Source organism: Micromys minutus, assembly GCF_963924665.1.
Source record: "Micromys minutus genome assembly, chromosome: 7".
In the NCBI taxonomy this organism is placed as follows: Eukaryota; Metazoa; Chordata; class Mammalia; order Rodentia; family Muridae; genus Micromys; species Micromys minutus.
In genome coordinates, this window is record NC_137976.1 from 70,847,024 (window position 1) to 70,871,025 (window position 24,002).

General features: G+C 56.0%; 6 protein-coding genes across 6 annotated transcripts; all 6 read left to right on the plus strand.

Moving 5' to 3' along the window:
* Positions 1–4,314: 4,314 nt before the first annotated feature.
* Positions 4,315–6,580, plus strand: LOC308422181 (splicing factor Cactin-like; the record flags this gene model as incomplete). Its single annotated transcript, XM_080918665.1, is given in 5 exon segments — positions 4,315–4,392; positions 4,394–4,450; positions 4,453–4,623; positions 4,626–4,665; positions 4,668–6,580. Coding segments are annotated over 5 exon segments (2,259 nt in total).
* A 1,129-nt stretch (positions 6,581–7,709) lies between these two features.
* LOC308422197 (splicing factor Cactin-like) lies at positions 7,710–9,996 on the plus strand (the record flags this gene model as incomplete). Its single annotated transcript, XM_080918690.1, is given in 5 exon segments — positions 7,710–7,808; positions 7,810–7,866; positions 7,869–8,048; positions 8,051–8,077; positions 8,083–9,996. Coding segments are annotated over 5 exon segments (2,277 nt in total).
* A 1,135-nt stretch (positions 9,997–11,131) lies between these two features.
* On the plus strand, positions 11,132–13,417 carry LOC308423050 (splicing factor Cactin-like; the record flags this gene model as incomplete). The annotated part of the gene is given in 4 exon segments (XM_080919672.1): positions 11,132–11,287; positions 11,290–11,469; positions 11,472–11,498; positions 11,504–13,417. Coding segments are annotated over 4 exon segments (2,277 nt in total).
* A 1,139-nt stretch (positions 13,418–14,556) lies between these two features.
* LOC308422198 (splicing factor Cactin-like) lies at positions 14,557–16,843 on the plus strand (the record flags this gene model as incomplete). Its single annotated transcript, XM_080918691.1, is given in 5 exon segments — positions 14,557–14,655; positions 14,657–14,713; positions 14,716–14,895; positions 14,898–14,924; positions 14,930–16,843. Coding segments are annotated over 5 exon segments (2,277 nt in total).
* Positions 16,844–18,029: 1,186 nt separating this feature from the next.
* LOC308422707 (splicing factor Cactin-like) lies at positions 18,030–20,289 on the plus strand (the record flags this gene model as incomplete). Its single annotated transcript, XM_080919364.1, is given in 5 exon segments — positions 18,030–18,107; positions 18,109–18,165; positions 18,168–18,338; positions 18,341–18,380; positions 18,383–20,289. Coding segments are annotated over 5 exon segments (2,253 nt in total).
* Positions 20,290–21,454: 1,165 nt separating this feature from the next.
* LOC308422951 (splicing factor Cactin-like) lies at positions 21,455–23,741 on the plus strand (the record flags this gene model as incomplete). Its single annotated transcript, XM_080919550.1, is given in 5 exon segments — positions 21,455–21,553; positions 21,555–21,611; positions 21,614–21,784; positions 21,787–21,826; positions 21,829–23,741. Coding segments are annotated over 5 exon segments (2,280 nt in total).
* Positions 23,742–24,002: the final 261 nt, after the last annotated feature.

Here is a 24,002-nt window from a genome sequence, read left to right on the forward strand (position 1 = left end):
TAAATAAAAGGCCTAACAGACTGGACCTAACATGATCTATCTATCTGTTGAATTGAAGAAACACACTTAACCATCAAGGATAGAAATCACTTCTGGGTAAAAAGGTAGAAATGGTATTCCAAGTAAATGGGCATAAGAAGCAAGCAGGTGTAACCATTTTAGTACCTAACAAAATACCTTCAAAACAAAACTAATGAGAAGAGATAGGGAAGGACATTAAGTATTCATAAAAGAAAAAATCTACAAGAATATTGCAATTCTAAACATTTAAGTTCCAAACACAAGGGCCCCCAAGTTCATGAGACAAACACTAATACAGTTAAATCACATATTGACCATGTCTTAGTTAGGCTTTTTATTGCTATGAAGAGACACCATGACCACAGTAACTCTTATAAAAGAAAACACTTTATTGCTGCTGGCTTATAGTTCAGAGTCCATTATCATCATGGCAGGTAGACATGGTGCTGGAGAAGGAGCTGGAAGTCCTTCTACTCTGGATCAGCAGGTAGCAGAAAGAGACAGTAAGCCACTAGGCCTAGCTTGAGCTTCTAAAACTTCAATGCTTACTCCCAGTGACACTCTTCCTCCAACAAAACAACACCTACTCCTATAAGGTCTCCCCTCCTAATGGTACCACTCCCTGTGGGCCTATAGCGGCCACTTTTATTCAAACCACCATATTCCTATACGTGGCTCCCAAAGGCTTATAGCAATATCATAATGGAAAATGCATTTTGTCCAACTTTTAAAAGTCCCAAGTTTGTTCCAAGACTCACAGCCATTTCTCAACTATAAAATCAAAATGAAAAAGCAGATCACACGCCCGCGCATGCGCGGCGCGGACCACCAAATGGGTCGGGACTCTGGCTGGCGCTCAGGGTCTGCCTGTCTCAGGGGTCGGAAGCATCGGAGTCGCAGCCACAGCCGGGAGCCATGGGCGGAGCAACCGAAGGCGGCGACGGGAACAGGAGCGGCGCCGCGAAAGAACGCAAGCAAGCGGCGCAGTCGAGGGCGCGGGTCAGATTCAGAAGGAGACCATCAGCAGAGGTCTAGGAGGCGAAGCCGGAGCCTGCGGCCACCCCGACAGCACTCACAGGACCAGTCCTCCCACTCTGACTCAGGTGAGGAGAGGGCACAGGGCTCCCGGGCCCGGAAGCGTCACGGGCGCTCCGCTCCTGGTCTCCAGGGTCATCAGCATCTAACTCCGCTCCCGGAGTCCCGGGACAACTGCCCTGGCCATGAGCCAGCAGCAGAGCCTGCAGGAACGGCTGCGGCTGCGGCTGCGGCTGCGGCTGCGGGAGGAGCGCAAGCAGCAAGAAGAGCTGCTCAAAGCCTTGGAGACGCCTGAGGAGAAGCGTGCGCGGAGACTGGCCAAGAAGGAAGCTAAGGAGCGCAAGAAGCGCGAGAAGATGGGCTGGGGCGAGGAGTACGTGGGCTACACCAACACCGACAACCCCTTTGGGGATAACAACCTGCTGGGAACCTTCATCTGGAACAAGGCCTTGGAGAAGAAAGGCATCAACCGCCTGGAAGAAAAGGAGCTTAAGGAGCGCAACAAGAGGATCCAGGAGGAGAACCGGCTGGAGCTGCAGAAGGTGAAGCGGCTGCGGCTGGAGCGGGAGCGGGCGAAGGCCACGCGGGAGCAGGAGCTGGAGCTGCTGCAGCGGGAGAAGGAGGCAGAGCACTTCAAGACCTGGGAGGAGCAGGAGGACAGCTTCCACCTGCGGCAGGCCAAGCTTCGCTCCAAGATCAGAATCCGCGATGGGCGGGCCAAGCCCATTGACCTGCTGGCCAAGTACAGCAGTGCCGAGGACGAGGACGATGATCTTGCCGTGGAGATGCACGAGCCCTACACCTTCCTCAGTGGCCTCACGGTGGCAGACCTGGAGGACCTGCTCGAGGACATCCAGGTGTACATGGAACTGGAGCAGGGCAAGAACGTGGATTTCTGGCGGGACATGACAACCATCACAGAGGATGAGATCGCCAAACTCCGAAAGCTGGAGGCCTCCGGCAAGGGCCCAGGTGAGCGTCGTGAGGGCGTCAACGCCTCGGTCAGCTCCGACGTCCAGTCAGTGTTCCAGGGAAAGACATACAACCAGCTGCAAGTCATCTTCCAGGGCATCGAGGGCAAGATCCGAGCTGGCGGCCCCAACCTGGACATGGGCTACTGGGAGAGCCTGCTGCAGCAGTTGCGTGCACACATGGCCAGGGCCAGGCTCCGTGAGCGCCACCAAGATGTTCTCAGACAGAAGCTGTTCAAACTGAAGCAGGAGCAGGGTGTGGAGAGCGAGCCGCTCTTCCCCATCCTCAAGTCAGAGCCCACAGCCCCCCACAGCCCCGAACCTGAGGAGCAGCCTCCCAGCCCCGGGACTTCAGTGGATCCCGTGGACCCCGTGGAACCCGAGGAGGCCACAGCAGCAGGGGAGGCAGAGGGCGAGGCAGAGGGCGAGGCGGTGCTGATGGAGGAGGACCTGATCCAGCAGAGCCTGGCCGGCCGACTACGACGCCGGCCGCTACAGCCCGCGGCTGCTCACAGTACACGAGCTGCCTCTGGACGCGCATGTGCTGGAGTCGCACGAGGACCAGCAGCACCTGCAGCTGTCTCGCCAGCAGCTTCAGGCCACAGGTGATGCGAGCGAGAGCGCCGAAGACATCTTCTTCCGGCGTGCGAGGGAGGGCATGGGGCAGGACGAGGCGCAGTTCAGCGTGGAGATGCCACTGGGTGGCCGTGCCTACCTGTGGGCCGACAAGTACCGGCCGCGCAAGCCGCGCTTCTTCAACCGCGTGCATACGGGCTTCGAGTGGAACAAGTACAACCAGACGCATTATGACTTCGACAACCCTCCACCCAAAACTGTGCAGGGCTACACATTCAACATCTTCTACCCGGACCTCATCCGGAAGCGCGCCACCCCCGAGTACTTCCTGGAGGCCTGTGCGGACAACCGGGACTTTGCCATCCTGCACTTCCACGCAGGCCCGCCCTACGAGGACATCGCCTTCAAGATTGTCAGTCGCGAGTGGGAGTACTCACACCGCCACGGCTTCCGCTGCCAGTTCGCCAATGGAATCTTCCAGCTCTGGTTCCACTTCAAGCGCTACCGATACCGCCGGTGACGCCTGTGGGCTTGCCCGCCCCGCCAGCCTGGCCCCTGGACAGCTCTCCGGTGGGAAGGCTGAGAGGACCAGCTCTGGCCTTCCCTCACCAGCATGGTGCCAGCCACAGCCCCTCTGGCAGATCCCTGCCTGTCTGGAAAGAATTTTGAACTGTTTGGAAAGACTGTTTGTTTAAGGTGGCAGAAATGTCTTGTTTTCACGGACTTGTTCAACCATGGAGCCCCATGTGGTTTTGATATATTTAATAGAAAGCTTAGTAAAAAAAAAAAAAATAAATAAATAAATAAATAAATAAATAAATAAATAAAAGGCCTAACAGACTGGACCTAACATGATCTATCTATCTGTTGAATTGAAGAAACACACTTAACCATCAAGGATAGAAATCACTTCTGGGTAAAAAGGTAGAAATGGTATTCCAAGTAAATGGGCATAAGAAGCAAGCAGGTGTAACCATTTTAGTACCTAACAAAAAACCTTCAAAACAAAACTAATGAGAAGAGATAGGGAAGGACATTAAGTATTCATAAAAGAAAAAATCTACAAGAATATTGCAATTCTAAACATTTAAGTTCCAAACACAAGGGCCCCCAAGTTCATGAGACAAACACTAATACAGTTAAATCACATATTGACCATGTCTTAGTTAGGCTTTTTATTGCTATGAAGAGACACCATGACCACAGTAACTCTTATAAAAGAAAACACTTTATTGCTGCTGGCTTATAGTTCAGAGTCCATTATCATCATGGCAGGTAGACATGGTGCTGGAGAAGGAGCTGGAAGTCCTTCTACTCTGGATCAGCAGGTAGCAGAAAGAGACAGTAAGCCACTAGGCCTAGCTTGAGCTTCTAAAACTTCAATGCTTACTCCCAGTGACACTCTTCCTCCAACAAAACAACACCTACTCCTATAAGGTCTCCCCTCCTAATGGTACCACTCCCTGTGGGCCTATAGCCGCCACTTTTATTCAAACCACCATATTCCTATACGTGGCTCCCAAAGGCTTATAGCAATATCATAATGCAAAATGCATTTTGTCCAACTTTTAAAAGTCCCCATAGTCTATAATAATCTCAAGGTCGTTTAAAAGTCCAAAGTTTGTTCCAAGACTCACAGCCATTTCTCAACTATAAAATCAAAACGAAAAAGCAGATCACACGCCCGCGCATGCGCGGCGCGGACCGCCAAATGGGTCGGGACTCTGGCTGGCGCTCAGGGTCTGCCGGTCGCAGGGGTCGGAAGCATCGGAGTCGCAGCCGCAGCCGGGAGCCATGGGCGGAGCAACCGAAGGCGGCGACGGGAACAGGAGCGGCGCCGCGAAAGAACGCAAGCAAGCGGCGCAGTCGAGGGCGCGGGTCAGATTCAGAAGGAGACCATCAGCAGAGGTCTAGGAGGCGAAGCCGGAGCCTGCGGCCACCCCGACAGCACTCACAGGACCAGTCCTCCCACTCTGACTCAGGTGAGGAGAGGGCACAGGGCTCCCGGGCCCGGAAGCGTCACGGGCGCTCCGCTCCTGGTCTCCAGGGTCATCAGCATCTAACTCCGCTCCCGGAGTCCCGGGACAACTGCCCTGGCCATGAGCCAGCAGCAGAGCCTGCAGGAACGGCTGCGGCTGCGGCTGCGGCTGCGGGAGGAGCGCAAGCAGCAAGAAGAGCTGCTCAAAGCCTTGGAGACGCCTGAGGAGAAGCGTGCGCGGAGACTGGCCAAGAAGGAAGCTAAGGAGCGCAAGAAGCGCGAGAAGATGGGCTGGGGCGAGGAGTACATGGGCTACACCAACACCCACAACCCCTTTGGGGATAACAACCTGCTGGGAACCTTCATCTGGAACAAGGCCTTGGAGAAGAAAGGCATCAACCGCCTGGAAGAAAAGGAGCTTAAGGAGCGCAACAAGAGGATCCAGGAGGAGAACCGGCTGGAGCTGCAGAAGGTGAAGCGGCTGCGGCTGGAGCGGGAGCGGGCGAAGGCCACGCGGGAGCAGGAGCTGGAGCTGCTGCAGCGGGAGAAGGAGGCAGAGCACTTCAAGACCTGGGAGGAGCAGGAGGACAGCTTCCACCTGCGGCAGGCCAAGCTTCGCTCCAAGATCAGAATCCGCGATGGGCGGGCCAAGCCCATTGACCTGCTGGCCAAGTACATCAGTGCCGAGGACGAGGACGATGATCTTGCCGTGGAGATGCACGAGCCCTACACCTTCCTCAGTGGCCTCACGGTGGCAGACCTGGAGGACCTGCTCGAGGACATCCAGGTGTACATGGAACTGGAGCAGGGCAAGAACGTGGATTTCTGGCGGGACATGACAACCATCACAGAGGATGAGATCGCCAAACTCCGAAAGCTGGAGGCCTCCGGCAAGGGCCCAGGTGAGCGTCGTGAGGGCGTCAACGCCTCGGTCAGCTCCGACGTCCAGTCAGTGTTCCAGGGAAAGACATACAACCAGCTGCAAGTCATCTTCCAGGGCATCGAGGGCAAGATCCGAGCTGGCGGCCCCAACCTGGACATGGGCTACTGGGAGAGCCTGCTGCAGCAGTTGCGTGCACACATGGCCAGGGCCAGGCTCCGTGAGCGCCACCAAGATGTTCTCAGACAGAAGCTGTTCAAACTGAAGCAGGAGCAGGGTGTGGAGAGCGAGCCGCTCTTCCCCATCCTCAAGTCAGAGCCCGCAGCCCCCCACAGCCCCGAACCTGAGGAGCAGCCTCCCAGCCCCGGGACTTCAGTGGATCCCGTGGACCCCGTGGAACCCGAGGAGGCCACAGCAGCAGGGGAGGCAGAGGGCGAGGCAGAGGGCGAGGCGGTGCTGATGGAGGAGGACCTGATCCAGCAGAGCCTGGCCGACTACGACGCCGGCCGCTACAGCCCGCGGCTGCTCACAGTACACGAGCTGCCTCTGGACGCGCATGTGCTGGAGTCGCACGAGGACCAGCAGCACCTGCAGCTGTCTCGCCAGCAGCTTCAGGCCACAGGTGATGCGAGCGCGAGCGAGAGCGCCGAAGACATCTTCTTCCGGCGTGCGAGGGAGGGCATGGGGCAGGACGAGGCGCAGTTCAGCGTGGAGATGCCACTGGGTGGCCGTGCCTACCTGTGGGCCGACAAGTACCGGCCGCGCAAGCCGCGCTTCTTCAACCGCGTGCATACGGGCTTCGAGTGGAACAAGTACAACCAGACGCATTATGACTTCGACAACCCTCCACCCAAAACTGTGCAGGGCTACACATTCAACATCTTCTACCCGGACCTCATCCGGAAGCGCGCCACCCCCGAGTACTTCCTGGAGGCCTGTGCGGACAACCGGGACTTTGCCATCCTGCGCTTCCACGCAGGCCCGCCCTACGAGGACATCGCCTTCAAGATTGTCAGTCGCGAGTGGGAGTACTCACACCGCCACGGCTTCCGCTGCCAGTTCGCCAATGGAATCTTCCAGCTCTGGTTCCACTTCAAGCGCTACCGATACCGCCGGTGACGCCTGTGGGCTTGCCCGCCCCGCCAGCCTGGCCCCTGGACAGCTCTCGGGTGGGAAGGCTGAGAGGACCAGCTCTGGCCTTCCCTCACCAGCATGGTGCCAGCCACAGCCCCTCTGGCAGATCCCTGCCTGTCTGGAAAGAATTTTGAACTGTTTGGAAAGACTGTTTGTTTAAGGTGGCAGAAATGTCTTGTTTTCACGGACTTGTTCAACCATGGAGCCCCATGTGGTTTTGATATATTTAATAGAAAGCTTAGTAAAAAAATAAATAAATAAATAAATAAATAAATAAATAAATAAATAAAAGGCCTAACAGACTGGACCTAACATGATCTATCTATCTGTTGAATTGAAGAAACACACTTAACCATCAAGGATAGAAATCACTTCTGGGTAAAAAGGTAGAAATGGTATTCCAAGTAAATGGGCATAAGAAGCAAGCAGGTGTAACCATTTTAGCACCTAACAAAAAACCTTCAAAACAAAACTAATGAGAAGAGATAGGGAAGGACATTAAGTATTCATAAAAGAAAAAATCTACAAGAATATTGCAATTCTAAACATTTAAGTTCCAAACACAAGGGCCCCCAAGTTCATGAGACAAACACTAATACAGTTAAATCACATATTGACCATGTCTTAGTTAGGCTTTTTATTGCTATGAAGAGACACCATGACCACAGTAACTCTTATAAAAGAAAACACTTTATTGCTGCTGGCTTATAGTTCAGAGTCCATTATCATCATGGCAGGTAGACATGGTGCTGGAGAAGGAGCTGGAAGTCCTTCTACTCTGGATCAGCAGGTAGCAGAAAGAGACAGTAAGCCACTAGGCCTAGCTTGAGCTTCTAAAACTTCAATGCTTACTCCCAGTGACACTCTTCCTCCAACAAAACAACACCTACTCCTATAAGGTCTCCCCTCCTAATGGTACCACTCCCTGTGGGCCTATAGCGGCCACTTTTATTCAAACCACCATATTCCTATACGTGGCTCCCAAAGGCTTATAGCAATATCATAATGGAAAATGCATTTTGTCCAACTTTTAAAAGTCCCAAGTTTGTTCCAAGACTCACAGCCATTTCTCAACTATAAAATCAAAATGAAAAAGCAGATCACACGCCCGCGCATGCGCGGCGCGGACCACCAAGTGGGTCGGGACTCTGGCTGGCGCTCAGGGTCTGCCTGTCGCAGGGGTCGGAAGCATCGGAGTCGCAGCCGCAGCCGGGAGCCATGGGCGGAGCAACCGAAGGCGGCGACGGGAACAGGAGCGGCGCCGCGAAAGAACGCAAGCAAGCGGCGCAGTCGAGGGCGCGGGTCAGATTCAGAAGGAGACCATCAGCAGAGGTCTAGGAGGCGAAGCCGGAGCCTGCGGCCACCCCGACAGCACTCACAGGACCAGTCCTCCCACTCTGACTCAGGTGAGGAGAGGGCACAGGGCTCCCGGGCCCGGAAGCGTCACGGGCGCTCCGCTCCTGGTCTCCAGGGTCATCAGCATCTAACTCCGCTCCCGGAGTCCCGGGACAACTGCCCTGGCCATGAGCCAGCAGCAGAGCCTGCAGGAACGGCTGCGGCTGCGGCTGCGGCTGCGGCTGCGGGAGGAGCGCAAGCAGCAAGAAGAGCTGCTCAAAGCCTTGGAGACGCCTGAGGAGAAGCGTGCGCGGAGACTGGCCAAGAAGGAAGCTAAGGAGCGCAAGAAGCGCGAGAAGATGGGCTGGGGCGAGGAGTACATGGGCTACACCAACACCGACAACCCCTTTGGGGATAACAACCTGCTGGGAACCTTCATCTGGAACAAGGCCTTGGAGAAGAAAGGCATCAACCGCCTGGAAGAAAAGGAGCTTAAGGAGCGCAACAAGAGGATCCAGGAGGAGAACCGGCTGGAGCTGCAGAAGGTGAAGCGGCTGCGGCTGGAGCGGGAGCGGGCGAAGGCCACGCGGGAGCAGGAGCTGGAGCTGCTGCAGCGGGAGAAGGAGGCAGAGCACTTCAAGACCTGGGAGGAGCAGGAGGACAGCTTCCACCTGCGGCAGGCCAAGCTTCGCTCCAAGATCAGAATCCGCGATGGGCGGGCCAAGCCCATTGACCTGCTGGCCAAGTACATCAGTGCCGAGGACGAGGACGATGATCTTGCCGTGGAGATGCACGAGCCCTACACCTTCCTCAGTGGCCTCACGGTGGCAGACCTGGAGGACCTGCTCGAGGACATCCAGGTGTACATGGAACTGGAGCAGGGCAAGAACGTGGATTTCTGGCGGGACATGACAACCATCACAGAGGATGAGATCGCCAAACTCCGAAAGCTGGAGGCCTCCGGCAAGGGCCCAGGTGAGCGTCGTGAGGGCGTCAACGCCTCGGTCAGCTCCGACGTCCAGTCAGTGTTCCAGGGAAAGACATACAACCAGCTGCAAGTCATCTTCCAGGGCATCGAGGGCAAGATCCGAGCTGGCGGCCCCAACCTGGACATGGGCTACTGGGAGAGCCTGCTGCAGCAGTTGCGTGCACACATGGCCAGGGCCAGGCTCCGTGAGCGCCACCAAGATGTTCTCAGACAGAAGCTGTTCAAACTGAAGCAGGAGCAGGGTGTGGAGAGCGAGCCGCTCTTCCCCATCCTCAAGTCAGAGCCCGCAGCCCCCCACAGCCCCGAACCTGAGGAGCAGCCTCCCAGCCCCGGGACTTCAGTGGATCCCGTGGACCCCGTGGAACCCGAGGAGGCCACAGCAGCAGGGGAGGCAGAGGGCGAGGCAGAGGGCGAGGCGGTGCTGATGGAGGAGGACCTGATCCAGCAGAGCCTGGCCGACTACGACGCCGGCCGCTACAGCCCGCGGCTGCTCACAGTACACGAGCTGCCTCTGGACGCGCATGTGCTGGAGTCGCACGAGGACCAGCAGCACCTGCAGCTGTCTCGCCAGCAGCTTCAGGCCACAGGTGATGCGAGCGAGAGCGCCGAAGACATCTTCTTCCGGCGTGCGAGGGAGGGCATGGGGCAGGACGAGGCGCAGTTCAGCGTGGAGATGCCACTGGGTGGCCTTGCCTACCTGTGGGCCGACAAGTACCGGCCGCGCAAGCCGCGCTTCTTCAACCGCGTGCATACGGGCTTCGAGTGGAACAAGTACAACCAGACGCATTATGACTTCGACAACCCTCCACCCAAAACTGTGCAGGGCTACAAATTCAACATCTTCTACCCGGACCTCATCCGGAAGCGCGCCACCCCCGAGTACTTCCTGGAGGCCTGTGCGGACAACCGGGACTTTGCCATCCTGCGCTTCCACGCAGGCCCGCCCTACGAGGACATCGCCTTCAAGATTGTCAGTCGCGAGTGGGAGTACTCACACCGCCACGGCTTCCGCTGCCAGTTCGCCAATGGAATCTTCCAGCTCTGGTTCCACTTCAAGCGCTACCGATACCGCCGGTGACGCCTGTGGGCTTGCCCGCCCCGCCAGCCTGGCCCCTGGACAGCTCTCGGGTGGGAAGGCTGAGAGGACCAGCTCTGGCCTTCCCTCACCAGCATGGTGCCAGCCACAGCCCCTCTGGCAGATCCCTGCCTGTCTGGAAAGAATTTTGAACTGTTTGGAAAGACTGTTTGTTTAAGGTGGCAGAAATGTCTTGTTTTCACGGACTTGTTCAACCATGGAGCCCCATGTGGTTTTGATATATTTAATAGAAAGCTTAGTAAAAAAAAAAAATAAATAAAATAAATAAATAAATAAATAAATAAATAAATAAAAGGCCTAACAGACTGGACCTAACATGATCTATCTATCTGTTGAATTGAAGAAACACACTTAACCATCAAGGATAGAAATCACTTCTGGGTAAAAAGGTAGAAATGGTATTCCAAGTAAATGGGCATAAGAAGCAAGCAGGTGTAACCATTTTAGCACCTAACAAAAAACCTTCAAAACAAAACTAATGAGAAGAGATAGGGAAGGACATTAAGTATTCATAAAAGAAAAAATCTACAAGAATATTGCAATTCTAAACATTTAAGTTCCAAACACAAGGGCCCCCAAGTTCATGAGACAAACACTAATACAGTTAAATCACATATTGACCATGTCTTAGTTAGGCTTTTTATTGCTATGAAGAGACACCATGACCACAGTAACTCTTATAAAAGAAAACACTTTATTGCTGCTGGCTTATAGTTCAGAGTCCATTATCATCATGGCAGGTAGACATGGTGCTGGAGAAGGAGCTGGAAGTCCTTCTACTCTGGATCAGCAGGTAGCAGAAAGAGACAGTAAGCCACTAGGCCTAGCTTGAGCTTCTAAAACTTCAATGCTTACTCCCAGTGACACTCTTCCTCCAACAAAACAACACCTACTCCTATAAGGTCTCCCCTCCTAATGGTACCACTCCCTGTGGGCCTATAGCGGCCACTTTTATTCAAACCACCATATTCCTATACGTGGCTCCCAAAGGCTTATAGCAATATCATAATGGAAAATGCATTTTGTCCAACTTTTAAAAGTCCCAAGTTTGTTCCAAGACTCACAGCCATTTCTCAACTATAAAATCAAAATGAAAAAGCAGATCACACGCCCGCGCATGCGCGGCGCGGACCACCAAGTGGGTCGGGACTCTGGCTGGCGCTCAGGGTCTGCCTGTCGCAGGGGTCGGAAGCATCGGAGTCGCAGCCGCAGCCGGGAGCCATGGGCGAGCAACCGAAGGCGGCGACGGGAACAGGAGCGGCGCCGCGAAAGAACGCAAGCAAGCGGCGCAGTCGAGGGCGCGGGTCAGATTCAGAAGGAGACCATCAGCAGAGGTCTAGGAGGCGAAGCCGGAGCCTGCGGCCACCCCGACAGCACTCACAGGACCAGTCCTCCCACTCTGACTCAGGTGAGGAGAGGGCACAGGGCTCCCGGGCCCGGAAGCGTCACGGGCGCTCCGCTCCTGGTCTCCAGGGTCATCAGCATCTAACTCCGCTCCCGGAGTCCCGGGACAACTGCCCTGGCCATGAGCCAGCAGCAGAGCCTGCAGGAACGGCTGCGGCTGCGGCTGCGGCTGCGGCTGCGGGAGGAGCGCAAGCAGCAAGAAGAGCTGCTCAAAGCCTTGGAGACGCCTGAGGAGAAGCGTGCGCGGAGACTGGCCAAGAAGGAAGCTAAGGAGCGCAAGAAGCGCGAGAAGATGGGCTGGGGCGAGGAGTACATGGGCTACACCAACACCGACAACCCCTTTGGGGATAACAACCTGCTGGGAACCTTCATCTGGAACAAGGCCTTGGAGAAGAAAGGCATCAACCGCCTGGAAGAAAAGGAGCTTAAGGAGCGCAACAAGAGGATCCAGGAGGAGAACCGGCTGGAGCTGCAGAAGGTGAAGCGGCTGCGGCTGGAGCGGGAGCGGGCGAAGGCCACGCGGGAGCAGGAGCTGGAGCTGCTGCAGCGGGAGAAGGAGGCAGAGCACTTCAAGACCTGGGAGGAGCAGGAGGACAGCTTCCACCTGCGGCAGGCCAAGCTTCGCTCCAAGATCAGAATCCGCGATGGGCGGGCCAAGCCCATTGACCTGCTGGCCAAGTACATCAGTGCCGAGGACGAGGACGATGATCTTGCCGTGGAGATGCACGAGCCCTACACCTTCCTCAGTGGCCTCACGGTGGCAGACCTGGAGGACCTGCTCGAGGACATCCAGGTGTACATGGAACTGGAGCAGGGCAAGAACGTGGATTTCTGGCGGGACATGACAACCATCACAGAGGATGAGATCGCCAAACTCCGAAAGCTGGAGGCCTCCGGCAAGGGCCCAGGTGAGCGTCGTGAGGGCGTCAACGCCTCGGTCAGCTCCGACGTCCAGTCAGTGTTCCAGGGAAAGACATACAACCAGCTGCAAGTCATCTTCCAGGGCATCGAGGGCAAGATCCGAGCTGGCGGCCCCAACCTGGACATGGGCTACTGGGAGAGCCTGCTGCAGCAGTTGCGTGCACACATGGCCAGGGCCAGGCTCCGTGAGCGCCACCAAGATGTTCTCAGACAGAAGCTGTTCAAACTGAAGCAGGAGCAGGGTGTGGAGAGCGAGCCGCTCTTCCCCATCCTCAAGTCAGAGCCCGCAGCCCCCCACAGCCCCGAACCTGAGGAGCAGCCTCCCAGCCCCGGGACTTCAGTGGATCCCGTGGACCCCGTGGAACCCGAGGAGGCCACAGCAGCAGGGGAGGCAGAGGGCGAGGCAGAGGGCGAGGCGGTGCTGATGGAGGAGGACCTGATCCAGCAGAGCCTGGCCGACTACGACGCCGGCCGCTACAGCCCGCGGCTGCTCACAGTACACGAGCTGCCTCTGGACGCGCATGTGCTGGAGTCGCACGAGGACCAGCAGCACCTGCAGCTGTCTCGCCAGCAGCTTCAGGCCACAGGTGATGCGAGCGAGAGCGCCGAAGACATCTTCTTCCGGCGTGCGAGGGAGGGCATGGGGCAGGACGAGGCGCAGTTCAGCGTGGAGATGCCACTGGGTGGCCTTGCCTACCTGTGGGCCGACAAGTACCGGCCGCGCAAGCCGCGCTTCTTCAACCGCGTGCATACGGGCTTCGAGTGGAACAAGTACAACCAGACGCATTATGACTTCGACAACCCTCCACCCAAAACTGTGCAGGGCTACAAATTCAACATCTTCTACCCGGACCTCATCCGGAAGCGCGCCACCCCCGAGTACTTCCTGGAGGCCTGTGCGGACAACCGGGACTTTGCCATCCTGCGCTTCCACGCAGGCCCGCCCTACGAGGACATCGCCTTCAAGATTGTCAGTCGCGAGTGGGAGTACTCACACCGCCACGGCTTCCGCTGCCAGTTCGCCAATGGAATCTTCCAGCTCTGGTTCCACTTCAAGCGCTACCGATACCGCCGGTGACGCCTGTGGGCTTGCCCGCCCCGCCAGCCTGGCCCCTGGACAGCTCTCGGGTGGGAAGGCTGAGAGGACCAGCTCTGGCCTTCCCTCACCAGCATGGTGCCAGCCACAGCCCCTCTGGCAGATCCCTGCCTGTCTGGAAAGAATTTTGAACTGTTTGGAAAGACTGTTTGTTTAAGGTGGCAGAAATGTCTTGTTTTCACGGACTTGTTCAACCATGGAGCCCCATGTGGTTTTGATATATTTAATAGAAAGCTTAGTAAAAATAAATAAATAAATAAATAAATAAATAAATAAATAAATAAATAAATAAATAAAAGGCCTAACAGACTGGACCTAACATGATCTATCTATCTGTTGAATTGAAGAAACACACTTAACCATCAAGGATAGAAATCACTTCTGGGTAAAAAGGTAGAAATGGTATTCCAAGTAAATGGGCATAAGAAGCAAGCAGGTGTAACCATTTTAGTACCTAACAAAAAACCTTCAAAACAAAACTAATGAGAAGAGATAGGGAAGGACATTAAGTATTCATAAAAGAAAAAATCTACAAGAATATTGCAATTCTAAACATTTAAGTTCCAAACACAAGGGCCCCCAAGTTCATGAGACAAACACTAATACAGTTAAATCACATATTGACCATGTCTTAGTTAGGCTTTTTATTGCTATGAAGAGACACCATGACCACAGTAACTCTTATAAAAGAAAACACTTTATTGCTGCTGGCTTATAGTTCAGAGTCCATTATCATCATGGCAGGTAGACATGGTGCTGGAGAAGGAGCTGGAAGTCCTTCTACTCTGGATCAGCAGGTAGCAGAAAGAGACAGTAAGCCACTAGGCCTAGCTTGAGCTTCTAAAACTTCAATGCTTACTCCCAGTGACACTCTTCCTCCAACAAAACAACACCTACTCCTATAAGGTCTCCCCTCCTAATGGTACCACTCCCTGTGGGCCTATAGCGGCCACTTTTATTCAAACCACCATATTCCTATACGTGGCTCCCAAAGGCTTATAGCAATATCATAATGGAAAATGCATTTTGTCCAACTTTTAAAAGTCCCAAGTTTGTTCCAAGACTCACAGCCATTTCTCAACTATAAAATCAAAATGAAAAAGCAGATCACACGCCCGCGCATGCGCGGCGCGGACCACCAAGTGGGTCGGGACTCTGGCTGGCGCTCAGGGTCTGCCTGTCGCAGGGGTCGGAAGCATCGGAGTCGCAGCCGCAGCCGGGAGCCATGGGCGGAGCAACCGAAGGCGGCGACGGGAACAGGAGCGGCCCCGCGAAAGAACGCAAGCAAGCGGCGCAGTCGAGGGCGCGGGTCAGATTCAGAAGGAGACCATCAGCAGAGGTCTAGGAGGCGAAGCCGGAGCCTGCGGCCACCCCGACAGCACTCACAGGACCAGTCCTCCCACTCTGACTCAGGTGAGGAGAGGGCACAGGGCTCCCGGGCCCGGAAGCGTCACGGGCGCTCCGCTCCTGGTCTCCAGGGTCATCAGCATCTAACTCCGCTCCCGGAGTCCCGGGACAACTGCCCTGGCCATGAGCCAGCAGCAGAGCCTGCAGGAACGGCTGCGGCTGCGGCTGCGGCTGCGGCTGCGGGAGGAGCGCAAGCAGCAAGAAGAGCTGCTCAAAGCCTTGGAGACGCCTGAGGAGAAGCGTGCGCGGAGACTGGCCAAGAAGGAAGCTAAGGAGCGCAAGAAGCGCGAGAAGATGGGCTGGGGCGAGGAGTACATGGGCTACACCAACACCGACAACCCCTTTGGGGATAACAACCTGCTGGGAACCTTCATCTGGAACAAGGCCTTGGAGAAGAAAGGCATCAACCACCTGGAAGAAAAGGAGCTTAAGGAGCGCAACAAGAGGATCCAGGAGGAGAACCGGCTGGAGCTGCAGAAGGTGAAGCGGCTGCGGCTGGAGCGGGAGCGGGCGAAGGCCACGCGGGAGCAGGAGCTGGAGCTGCTGCAGCGGGAGAAGGAGGCAGAGCACTTCAAGACCTGGGAGGAGCAGGAGGACAGCTTCCACCTGCGGCAGGCCAAGCTTCGCTCCAAGATCAGAATCCGCGATGGGCGGGCCAAGCCCATTGACCTGCTGGCCAAGTACATCAGTGCCGAGGACGAGGACGATGATCTTGCCGTGGAGATGCACGAGCCCTACACCTTCCTCAGTGGCCTCACGGTGGCAGACCTGGAGGACCTGCTCGAGGACATCCAGGTGTACATGGAACTGGAGCAGGGCAAGAACGTGGATTTCTGGCGGGACATGACAACCATCACAGAGGATGAGATCGCCAAACTCCGAAAGCTGGAGGCCTCCGGCAAGGGCCCAGGTGAGCGTCGTGAGGGCGTCAACGCCTCGGTCAGCTCCGACGTCCAGTCAGTGTTCCAGGGAAAGACATACAACCAGCTGCAAGTCATCTTCCAGGGCATCGAGGGCAAGATCCGAGCTGGCGGCCCCAACCTGGACATGGGCTACTGGGAGAGCCTGCTGCAGCAGTTGCGTGCACACATGGCCAGGGCCAGGCTCCGTGAGCGCCACCAAGATGTTCTCAGACAGAAGCTGTTCAAACTGAAGCAGGAGCAGGGTGTGGAGAGCGAGCCGCTCTTCCCCATCCTCAAGTCAGAGCCCGCAGCCCCCCACAGCCCCGAACCTGAGGAGCAGCCTCCCAGCCCCGGGACTTCAGTGGATCCCGTGGACCCCGTGGAACCCGAGGAGGCCACAGCAGCAGGGGAGGCAGAGGGCGAGGCAGAGGGCGAGGCGGTGCTGATGGAGGAGGACCTGATCCAGCAGAGCCTGGCCGACTACGACGCCGGCCGCTACAGCCCGCGGCTGCTCACAGTACACGAGCTGCCTCTGGACGCGCATGTGCTGGAGTCGCACGAGGACCAGCAGCACCTGCAGCTGTCTCGCCAGCAGCTTCAGGCCACAGGTGATGCGAGCGAGAGCGCCGAAGACATCTTCTTCCGGCGTGCGAGGGAGGGCATGGGGCAGGACGAGGCGCAGTTCAGCGTGGAGATGCCACTGGGTGGCCTTGCCTACCTGTGGGCCGACAAGTACCGGCCGCGCAAGCCGCGCTTCTTCAACCGCGTGCATACGGGCTTCGAGTGGAACAAGTACAACCAGACGCATTATGACTTCGACAACCCTCCACCCAAAACTGTGCAGGGCTACAAATTCAACATCTTCTACCCGGACCTCATCCGGAAGCGCGCCACCCCCGAGTACTTCCTGGAGGCCTGTGCGGACAACCGGGACTTTGCCATCCTGCGCTTCCACGCAGGCCCGCCCTACGAGGACATCGCCTTCAAGATTGTCAGTCGCGAGTGGGAGTACTCACACCGCCACGGCTTCCGCTGCCAGTTCGCCAATGGAATCTTCCAGCTCTGGTTCCACTTCAAGCGCTACCGATACCGCCGGTGACGCCTGTGGGCTTGCCCGCCCCGCCAGCCTGGCCCCTGGACAGCTCTCGGGTGGGAAGGCTGAGAGGACCAGCTCTGGCCTTCCCTCACCAGCATGGTGCCAGCCACAGCCCCTCTGGCAGATCCCTGCCTGTCTGGAAAGAATTTTGAACTGTTTGGAAAGACTGTTTGTTTAAGGTGGCAGAAATGTCTTGTTTTCACGGACTTGTTCAACCATGGAGCCCCATGTGGTTTTGATATATTTAATAGAAAGCTTAGTAAAAAAAAAAAAATAAATAAATAAATAAATAAATAAATAAATAAAAGGCCTAACAGACTGGACCTAACATGATCTATCTATCTGTTGAATTGAAGAAACACACTTAACCATCAAGGATAGAAATCACTTCTGGGTAAAAAGGTAGAAATGGTATTCCAAGTAAATGGGCATAAGAAGCAAGCAGGTGTAACCATTTTAGTACCTAACAAAAAACCTTCAAAACAAAACTAATGAGAAGAGATAGGGAAGGACATTAAGTATTCATAAAAGAAAAAATCTACAAGAATATTGCAATTCTAAACATTTAAGTTCCAAACACAAGGGCCCCCAAGTTCATGAGACAAACACTAATACAGTTAAATCACATATTGACCATGTCTTAGTTAGGCTTTTTATTGCTATGAAGAGACACCATGACCACAGTAACTCTTATAAAAGAAAACACTTTATTGCTGCTGGCTTATAGTTCAGAGTCCATTATCATCATGGCAGGTAGACATGGTGCTGGAGAAGGAGCTGGAAGTCCTTCTACTCTGGATCAGCAGGTAGCAGAAAGAGACAGTAAGCCACTAGGCCTAGCTTGAGCTTCTAAAACTTCAATGCTTACTCCCAGTGACACTCTTCCTCCAACAAAACAACACCTACTCCTATAAGGTCTCCCCTCCTAATGGTACCACTCCCTGTGGGCCTATAGCCGCCACTTTTATTCAAACCACCATATTCCTATACGTGGCTCCCAAAGGCTTATAGCAATATCATAATGCAAAATGCATTTTGTCCAACTTTTAAAAGTCCCCATAGTCTATAATAATCTGAAGGTCGTTTAAAAGTCCAAAGTTTGTTCCAAGACTCACAGCCATTTCTCAACTATAAAATCAAAACGAAAAAGCAGATCACACGCCCGCGCATGCGCGGCGCGGACCGCCAAATGGGTCGGGACTCTGGCTGGCGCTCAGGGTCTGCCGGTCGCAGGGGTCGGAAGCATCGGAGTCGCAGCCACAGCCGGGAACCATGGGCGGAGCAACCGAAGGCGGCGACGGGAACAGGAGCGGCGCCGCGAAAGAACGCAAGCAAGCGGCGCAGTCGAGGGCGCGGGTCAGATTCAGAAGGAGACCATCAGCAGAGGTCTAGGAGGCGAAGCCAGAGCCTGCGGCCACCCCGACAGCACTCACAGGACCAGTCCTCCCACTCTGACTCAGGTGAGGAGAGGGCACAGGGCTCCCGGGCCCGGAAGCGTCACGGGCGCTCCGCTCCTGGTCTCCAGGGTCATCAGCATCTAACTCCGCTCCCGGAGTCCCGGGACAACTGCCCTGGCCATGAGCCAGCAGCAGAGCCTGCAGGAACGGCTGCGGCTGCGGCTGCGGGAGGAGCGCAAGCAGCAAGAAGAGCTGCTCAAAGCCTTGGAGACGCCTGAGGAGAAGCATGCGCGGAGACTGGCCAAGAAGGAAGCTAAGGAGCGCAAGAAGCGCGAGAAGATGGGCTGGGGCGAGGAGTACATGGGCTACACCAACACCGACAACCCCTTTGGGGATAACAACCTGCTGGGAACCTTCATCTGGAACAAGGCCTTGGAGAAGAAAGGCATCAACCACCTGGAAGAAAAGGAGCTTAAGGAGCGCAACAAGAGGATCCAGGAGGAGAACCGGCTGGAGCTGCAGAAGGTGAAGCGGCTGCGGCTGGAGCGGGAGCGGGCGAAGGCCACGCGGGAGCAGGAGCTGGAGCTGCTGCAGCGGGAGAAGGAGGCAGAGCACTTCAAGACCTGGGAGGAGCAGGAGGACAGCTTCCACCTGCGGCAGGCCAAGCTTCGCTCCAAGATCAGAATCCGCGATGGGCGGGCCAAGCCCATTGACCTGCTGGCCAAGTACAGCAGTGCCGAGGACGAGGAAGATGATCTTGCCGTGGAGATGCACGAGCCCTACACCTTCCTCAGTGGCCTCACGGTGGCAGACCTGGAGGACCTGCTCGAGGACATCCAGGTGTACATGGAACTGGAGCAGGGCAAGAACGTGGATTTCTGGCGGGACATGACAACCATCACAGAGGATGAGATCGCCAAACTCCGAAAGCTGGAGGCCTCCGGCAAGGGCCCAGGTGAGCGTCGTGAGGGCGTCAACGCCTCGGTCAGCTCCGACGTCCAGTCAGTGTTCCAGGGAAAGACATACAACCAGCTGCAAGTCATCTTCCAGGGCATCGAGGGCAAGATCCGAGCTGGCGGCCCCAACCTGGACATGGGCTACTGGGAGAGCCTGCTGCAGCAGTTGCGTGCACACATGGCCAGGGCCAGGCTCCGTGAGCGCCACCAAGATGTTCTCAGACAGAAGCTGTTCAAACTGAAGCAGGAGCAGGGTGTGGAGAGCGAGCCGCTCTTCCCCATCCTCAAGTCAGAGCCCACAGCCCGCCACAGCCCCGAACCTGAGGAGCAGCCTCCCAGCCCCGGGACTTCAGTGGATCCCGTGGACCCCGTGGAACCCGAGGAGGCCACAGCAGCAGGGGAGGCAGAGGGCGAGGCAGAGGGCGAGGCGGTGCTGATGGAGGAGGACCTGATCCAGCAGAGCCTGGCCGACTACGACGCCGGCCGCTACAGCCCGCGGCTGCTCACAGTACACGAGCTGCCTCTGGACGCGCATGTGCTGGAGTCGCACGAGGACCAGCAGCACCTGCAGCTGTCTCGCCAGCAGCTTCAGGCCACAGGTGATGCGAGCGCGAGCGAGAGCGCCGAAGACATCTTCTTCCGGCGTGCGAGGGAGGGCATGGGGCAGGACGAGGCGCAGTTCAGCGTGGAGATGCCACTGGGTGGCCGTGCCTACCTGTGGGCCGACAAGTACCGGCCGCGCAAGCCGCGCTTCTTCAACCGCGTGCATACGGGCTTCGAGTGGAACAAGTACAACCAGACGCATTATGACTTCGACAACCCTCCACCCAAAACTGTGCAGGGCTACAAATTCAACATCTTCTACCCGGACCTCATCCGGAAGCGCGCCACCCCCGAGTACTTCCTGGAGGCCTGTGCGGACAACCGGGACTTTGCCATCCTGCGCTTCCACGCAGGCCCGCCCTACGAGGACATCGCCTTCAAGATTGTCAGTCGCGAGTGGGAGTACTCACACCGCCACGGCTTCCGCTGCCAGTTCGCCAATGGAATCTTCCAGCTCTGGTTCCACTTCAAGCGCTACCGATACCGCCGGTGACGCCTGTGGGCTTGCCCGCCCCGCCAGCCTGGCCCCTGGACAGCTCTCGGGTGGGAAGGCTGAGAGGACCAGCTCTGGCCTTCCCTCACCAGCATGGTGCCAGCCACAGCCCCTCTGGCAGATCCCTGCCTGTCTGGAAAGAATTTTGAACTGTTTGGAAAGACTGTTTGTTTAAGGTGGCAGAAATGTCTTGTTTTCACGGACTTGTTCAACCATGGAGCCCCATGTGGTTTTGATATATTTAATAGAAAGCTTAGTAAAAAAAAAAAAATAAATAAATAAATAAATAAATAAATAAATAAAAGGCCTAACAGACTGGACCTAACATGATCTATCTATCTGTTGAATTGAAGAAACACACTTAACCATCAAGGATAGAAATCACTTCTGGGTAAAAAGGTAGAAATGGTATTCCAAGTAAATGGGCATAAGAAGCAAGCAGGTGTAACCATTTTAGTACCTAACAAAAAACCTTCAAAACAAAACTAATGAGAAGAGATAGGGAAGGACATTAAGTATTCATAAAAGAAAAAATCTACAAGAATATTGCAATTCTAAACATTTAAGTTCCAAACACAAGGGCCCCCAAGTTCATGAGACAAACACTAATACAGTTAAATCACATATTGACCATGTCTTAGTTAGGCTTTTTATTGCTATGAAGAGACACCATGACCACAGTAACTCTTATAAAAGAAAACACTTTATTGCTGCTGGCTTATAGTTCAGAGTCCATTATCATCATGGCAGGTAGACATGGTGCTGGAGAAGGAGCTGGAAGTCCTTCTACTCTGGATCAGCAGGTAGCAGAAAGAGACAGTAAGCCACTAGGCCTAGCTTGAGCTTCTAAAACTTCAATGCTTACTCCCAGTGACACTCTTCCTCCAACAAAACAACACCTACTCCTATAAGGTCTCCCCTCCTAATGGTACCACTCCCTGTGGGCCTATAGCCGCCACTTTTATTCAAACCACCATATTCCTATACGTGGCTCCCAAAGGCTTATAGCAATATCATAATGCAAAATGCATTTTGTCCAACTTTTAAAAGTCCCCATAGTCTATAATAATCTCAAGGTCGTTTAAAAGTCCAAAGTTTGTTCCAAGACTCACAGCCATTTCTCAACTATAAAATCAAAACGAAAAAGCAGATCACACGCCCGCGCATGCGCGGCGCGGACCGCCAAATGGGTCAGGACTCTGGCTGGCGCTCAGGGTCTGCCGGTCGCAGGGGTCGGAAGCATCGGAGTCGCAGCCGCAGCCGGGAGCCATGGGCGGAGCAACCGAAGGCGGCGACGGGAACAGGAGCGGCCCCGCGAAAGAACGCAAGCAAGCGGCGCAGTCGAGGGCGCGGGTCAGATTCAGAAGGAGACCATCAGCAGAGGTCTAGGAGGCGAAGCCGGAGCCTGCGGCCACCCCGACAGCACTCACAGGACCAGTCCTCCCACTCTGACTCAGGTGAGGAGAGGGCACAGGGCTCCCGGGCCCGGAAGCGTCACGGGCGCTCCGCTCCTGGTCTCCAGGGTCATCAGCATCTAACTCCGCTCCCGGAGTCCCGGGACAACTGCCCTGGCCATGAGCCAGCAGCAGAGCCTGCAGGAACGGCTGCGGCTGCGGCTGCGGCTGCGGGAGGAGCGCAAGCAGCAAGAAGAGCTGCTCAAAGCCTTGGAGACGCCTGAGGAGAAGCGTGCGCGGAGACTGGCCAAGAAGGAAGCTAAGGAGCGCAAGAAGCGCGAGAAGATGGGCTGGGGCGAGGAGTACATGGGCTACACCAACACCCACAACCCCTTTGGGGATAACAACCTGCTGGGAACCTTCATCTGGAACAAGGCCTTGGAGAAGAAAGGCATCAACCGCCTGGAAGAAAAGGAGCTTAAGGAGCGCAACAAGAGGATCCAGGAGGAGAACCGGCTGGAGCTGCAGAAGGTGAAGCGGCTGCGGCTGGAGCGGGAGCGGGCGAAGGCCACGCGGGAGCAGGAGCTGGAGCTGCTGCAGCGGGAGAAGGAGGCAGAGCACTTCAAGACCTGGGAGGAGCAGGAGGACAGCTTCCACCTGCGGCAGGCCAAGCTTCGCTCCAAGATCAGAATCCGCGATGGGCGGGCCAAGCCCATTGACCTGCTGGCCAAGTACATCAGTGCCGAGGACGAGGACGATGATCTTGCCGTGGAGATGCACGAGCCCTACACCTTCCTCAGTGGCCTCACGGTGGCAGACCTGGAGGACCTGCTCGAGGACATCCAGGTGTACATGGAACTGGAGCAGGGCAAGAACGTGGATTTCTGGCGGGACATGACAACCATCACAGAGGATGAGATCGCCAAACTCCGAAAGCTGGAGGCCTCCGGCAAGGGCCCAGGTGAGCGTCGTGAGGGCGTCAACGCCTCGGTCAGCTCCGACGTCCAGTCAGTGTTCCAGGGAAAGACATACAACCAGCTGCAAGTCATCTTCCAGGGCATCGAGGGCAAGATCCGAGCTGGCGGCCCCAACCTGGACATGGGCTACTGGGAGAGCCTGCTGCAGCAGTTGCGTGCACACATGGCCAGGGCCAGGCTCCGTGAGCGCCACCAAGATGTTCTCAGACAGAAGCTGTTCAAACTGAAGCAGGAGCAGGGTGTGGAGAGCGAGCCGCTCTTCCCCATCCTCAAGTCAGAGCCCGCAGCCCCCCACAGCCCCGAACCTGAGGAGCAGCCTCCCAGCCCCGGGACTTCAGTGGATCCCGTGGACCCCATGGAACCCGAGGAGGCCACAGCAGCAGGGGAGGCAGAGGGCGAGGCAGAGGGCGAGGCGGTGCTGATGGAGGAGGACCTGATCCAGCAGAGCCTGGCCGACTACGACGCCGGCCGCTACAGCCCGCGGCTGCTCACAGTACACGAGCTGCCTCTGGACGCGCATGTGCTGGAGTCGCACGAGGACCAGCAGCACCTGCAGCTGTCTCGCCAGCAGCTTCAGGCCACAGGTGATGCGAGCGCGAGCGAGAGCGCCGAAGACATCTTCTTCCGGCGTGCGAGGGAGGGCATGGGGCAGGACGAGGCGCAGTTCAGCGTGGAGATGCCACTGGGTGGCCGTGCCTACCTGTGGGCCGACAAGTACCGGCCGCGCAAGCCGCGCTTCTTCAACCGCGTGCATACGGGCTTCGAGTGGAACAAGTACAACCAGACGCATTATGACTTCGACAACCCTCCACCCAAAACTGTGCAGGGCTACACATTCAACATCTTCTACCCGGACCTCATCCGGAAGCGCGCCACCCCCGAGTACTTCCTGGAGGCCTGTGCGGACAACCGGGACTTTGCCATCCTGCACTTCCACGCAGGCCCGCCCTACGAGGACATCGCCTTCAAGATTGTCAGTCGCGAGTGGGAGTACTCACACCGCCACGGCTTCCGCTGCCAGTTCGCCAATGGAATCTTCCAGCTCTGGTTCCACTTCAAGCGCTACCGATACCGCCGGTGACGCCTGTGGGCTTGCCCGCCCCGCCAGCCTGGCCCCTGGACAGCTCTCGGGTGGGAAGGCTGAGAGGACCAGCTCTGGCCTTCCCTCACCAGCATGGTGCCAGCCACAGCCCCTCTGGCAGATCCCTGCCTGTCTGGAAAGAATTTTGAACTGTTTGGAAAGACTGTTTGTTTAAGGTGGCAGAAATGTCTTGTTTTCACGGACTTGTTCAACCATGGAGCCCCATGTGGTTTTGATATATTTAATAGAAAGCTTAGTAAA